The sequence below is a fragment of the Miscanthus floridulus genome, chromosome 6, assembly GCF_019320115.1.
Source record: "Miscanthus floridulus cultivar M001 chromosome 6, ASM1932011v1, whole genome shotgun sequence".
Classification (NCBI taxonomy): Eukaryota; Viridiplantae; Streptophyta; class Magnoliopsida; order Poales; family Poaceae; genus Miscanthus; species Miscanthus floridulus.
Window position 1 is genome coordinate 141,278,944 of NC_089585.1, and position 3,315 is coordinate 141,282,258.

Below are 3,315 nucleotides of genomic sequence, written 5' to 3' on the forward strand. Positions count from 1 at the left end.
TCATGTATATATCAAATATCCGATGTGATAGAGAGAAAACTTTAAAGAAATGAACTAAACAAGACCCTAATCTCTATAGACAAACGTCCAATTTATCAGACAACAGATTCTCCGGATCGCTGAATCTTGCTCTGCTCATAAGCAACACTCAGTAAAGCTCAAACGGGGCCAAAGTTAGGAAGCTCCTGCGGTCCATTTCCACGGTGAAAAGTGGATGAAGGAGCTGGGCTGTATAGGCTTGGGCGAGCTAGCTATGACCCATCAAGACGAAACTCACCTGCTGGGCTATTCAATCCATCTTGTGTTTGATACGGCCCGTTTCGCATCAGGCCCGACTTGCAGCGCGCTCGCGCGCGCGCGCGCGTCCCTCTCGCATGATCACATCCGCCTTATCCGTCGCGGTGCGGCTCGTGTGGCACATCGCGCGTCCGGACTTGCATTGGCAGTTGCCACCCACCAAGCTGAGCAATCCCTCGCCGCGCCATGGAAGCCCTCGCCTCGGCGCCCCGGGCGCTCTTCCCGCGCGCGTCCCCGGCGGCATTATTGGTCGCGACGGCGGCGGCGGCCCGGCGCCGCTCAGCCGCTCCCATCTGCAGGGCCTCCGCGGCGGCCGGGGAGGAGACGCCGACGGCTGCTCCCAAGGCGGCAGACGCCGCGGCGGCGCCCAAGAAAATCCTCAAGAAGAAGCCGGTCTACTCGAGTAAGACGACAACAGCACCACCACAACCCTCATCCCTCTAGCTCATCCGTCATTGTTTAATTGATTGTCGTGTAGCTATAGTGAGCTGAGCTCCGGCCATGAACTGAACTGACTGAGGGTCATTGCTTCTGTCTCGTGCGTGCATGCAGTGAAGAAAGGGCAGATTGTGCGCGTCGACAAAGAGAAATACCTCAACAGCATCAATGTCAGTTCAACGACTCCTGGTTTAAAATCTCTCGGTGCTTGCATTGCATTGCATTGCGTGTGCTACTACAACATATATACTTTGCTGACTCGTGTACATGCCTGATCTGTATGTACGTTATTATATACTATATATGGTTTCAGTATCTGTCGGTGGGACACCCACCCTTCTACAAGGGGCTGGACTACATATACGAAGATCGCGGCGAGGTGATTAATCAATTTGCCTTTTTATCACACTACTTACTTGCTAATTGCATATATGCTTGCCCATGTGTACGTACCTGTGTACCTGCTGATCGTGATCGTCGATCACTTCATCAGCACAGACCACAGTGTATAGTACAGTAGCTGCAACTGCTAGTGTTTCATTCTTTGCTGATAGATAGATAGATAGATAGATAGATAGATAGATAGATGGATCACATCACCTTCTCGTCCCTTAATTTCATACCAACCAATGCGAGTGTGCAGGTCTTGGACATCAGGAACTTTGAAACCGGAGAATACGCCCTGGTAATTCCTCGTTAATTACTTACAGCTGTATGCATGCTGATTCAGTTCGTGCTTTCTGCCTGCAGCAGTAGTATGTTCAGATCAGTGTGCGTGTCTTGGTGTGATTGGATTTCCGGACGAGTGAATGTAATGAAAAAGAATTTGTCTTCCTCTCTCTTTTGCACTCAGATCGCTTGGGTAGGGATTCCGACGCCACCGGCATGGCTACCAACATACATGCTCATCAAGGTATCTGAATCTACTACCATCACTTGTTCATTATTCTGTTCTGCTGCATGTGCCTGCAGTACGTCTGAATAAGTAGAAGTTAGTAGTAGTAGTAGATTCAGGTGCTGAAACCAATGCAATTGCCAATTTGCCATGCATCATCGGGAAACTAAACCATTCATCTCTCACTCTGTGTGGCGTGTGGTTTGTTGCATTGCAGTCGGACAAGCTCGACTACGAGAGGATATGATGGCCGGCGCCCGGCGGCCGGCCTCACAGTCGCATGGCACGCCGTAGCATGCATGCACGCGCCACCGCGAAGCCATGCATGTTTCCTTTCCTTGGGGTTCAAAACACGGTGTTGTACATAGATGCCAATGCCAACACAGTCGAGAGGCAATTCTGCCGTTACTCCACCTCGGCTGAAATAAGGAAGACATCGAAAGCGACGATGACAAGATTCATAATTGCTGTTGTACAGCACTTCTTATTATATAAACCCACATTTCGTATTATTACCTTTTTCATGCCACGTAACTTTGTCATCACGACCCTAATTAATTTCATAATCAGCGAATTAATTGATGAGTATTTCGTGAGAATCATAAGCTTAACTGGGCTCTTAACATGCCCCATTTAGCAGGGCTTCTCCACCGGCTTCAGGAGCCGTTTGGAGCCGTTTTCTGCCAAACGGGGTAAAGTGAATTAGCTTCACTGGTGAAGCCCCTAAAAACATGCTCTCACAGTGATTTGTGGTGGGATGGGGCAAAAAAAAGTGGCTTCTCCCGGCTCCTCCTCCAGGCCCCTAAAAACATGCTCCCACAGGGAAGCCATTTTGCCAAACGGTTTACCAAAACCGCTTCAGCTCCACCGGTGGAACTGTTCGTGGAACTGAAGAAAAAAAAATAGCTTCACTAGTGAAGTGAAGCCCTGCCAAACGGTGTTAGCACTTTAGCCTCATCTCCGGTTGAACTGGCCACCTAGCATTAGGGATGAAAACCAACAGAAACAGACGGAAAAACAGGAACAAGACTAGGAATGTTAGGAATGAGAATGAAAATGGGGTATTGATATAATGCTATGGTTTAATATGCCTATTCGGCATGTTATGATTCAAAGTGCATCATGGGCTTCTTGCTGCCCTCTCGTGAGGATTTCCAAATTTTGGAACTAATGTTTTGAAGCGACGACCTTATGCTACAATAACAACCACACTGAAATATATCTTAGATGCGAACAGATCATAATTCAGTTGGTTAGGTTCCTTATGGTGGAACCTATCCACCCGGGTTTAAGGGTGTGTTTGGTTGGGCTGGGGCTGTGGGAAAAAGCTGCTGTGGGCTGTGAGCTGTGGGAAAGCTGATGTGGGCTGTGAGCTGTAGAAAAGCTGAAAGCTGTTTGGTTAAATAAGTATAAAATATACCTTCTATCTTTATCTCTCTTGAAACAACTATAGAAGAGCTTTTTATTCCACCAATTTCGAAAAGCAGAAAGCCAAAAGCCAAAAGCAGGGTCAAACCAGCTTTCAAAACTGTACTACGGAAAAGCAGCTGCTTCTGAAAAAGCCGCCTGGAAAAGCAGCCCCTTTGGTTGGCCAAAAGCCAAAGCCAAAAGCCCAACCAAACGGACCCTAAGTCATCGACTTGGCACATGTGCTCGTATTTTCCTGGATTTATTCTAGGATTTAA

General features: G+C 48.0%; 1 protein-coding gene across 1 annotated transcript; it reads left to right on the forward strand.

Moving 5' to 3' along the window:
* The first annotated feature begins 410 nt into the window (after positions 1 to 410).
* On the forward strand, positions 411 to 2,142 carry LOC136457152 (NAD(P)H-quinone oxidoreductase subunit O, chloroplastic-like). The gene is made up of 6 exons (XM_066457196.1): positions 411 to 700; positions 850 to 905; positions 1,049 to 1,114; positions 1,379 to 1,420; positions 1,589 to 1,648; positions 1,848 to 2,142. The coding sequence occupies exons 1-6, from the start codon at positions 484 to 486 to the stop codon at positions 1,875 to 1,877; spliced, it is 471 nt and encodes a 156-aa protein (XP_066313293.1). The 5' UTR covers positions 411 to 483; the 3' UTR covers positions 1,878 to 2,142.
* Positions 2,143 to 3,315: the final 1,173 nt, after the last annotated feature.

Coding starts and splice junctions, on each gene's coding strand:
- LOC136457152 (XM_066457196.1), top strand. CDS start 484: ATGGAAGCCCTCGCCTCGGCGCCCCGGGCGCTCTTCCCGCGCGCGTCC. Junction 701..849: donor GAAGAAGCCGGTCTACTCGA/GTAAGACGACAA, acceptor GCGTGCATGCAG/TGAAGAAAGGGCAGATTGTG. Junction 906..1,048: donor AATACCTCAACAGCATCAAT/GTCAGTTCAACG, acceptor ATATGGTTTCAG/TATCTGTCGGTGGGACACCC.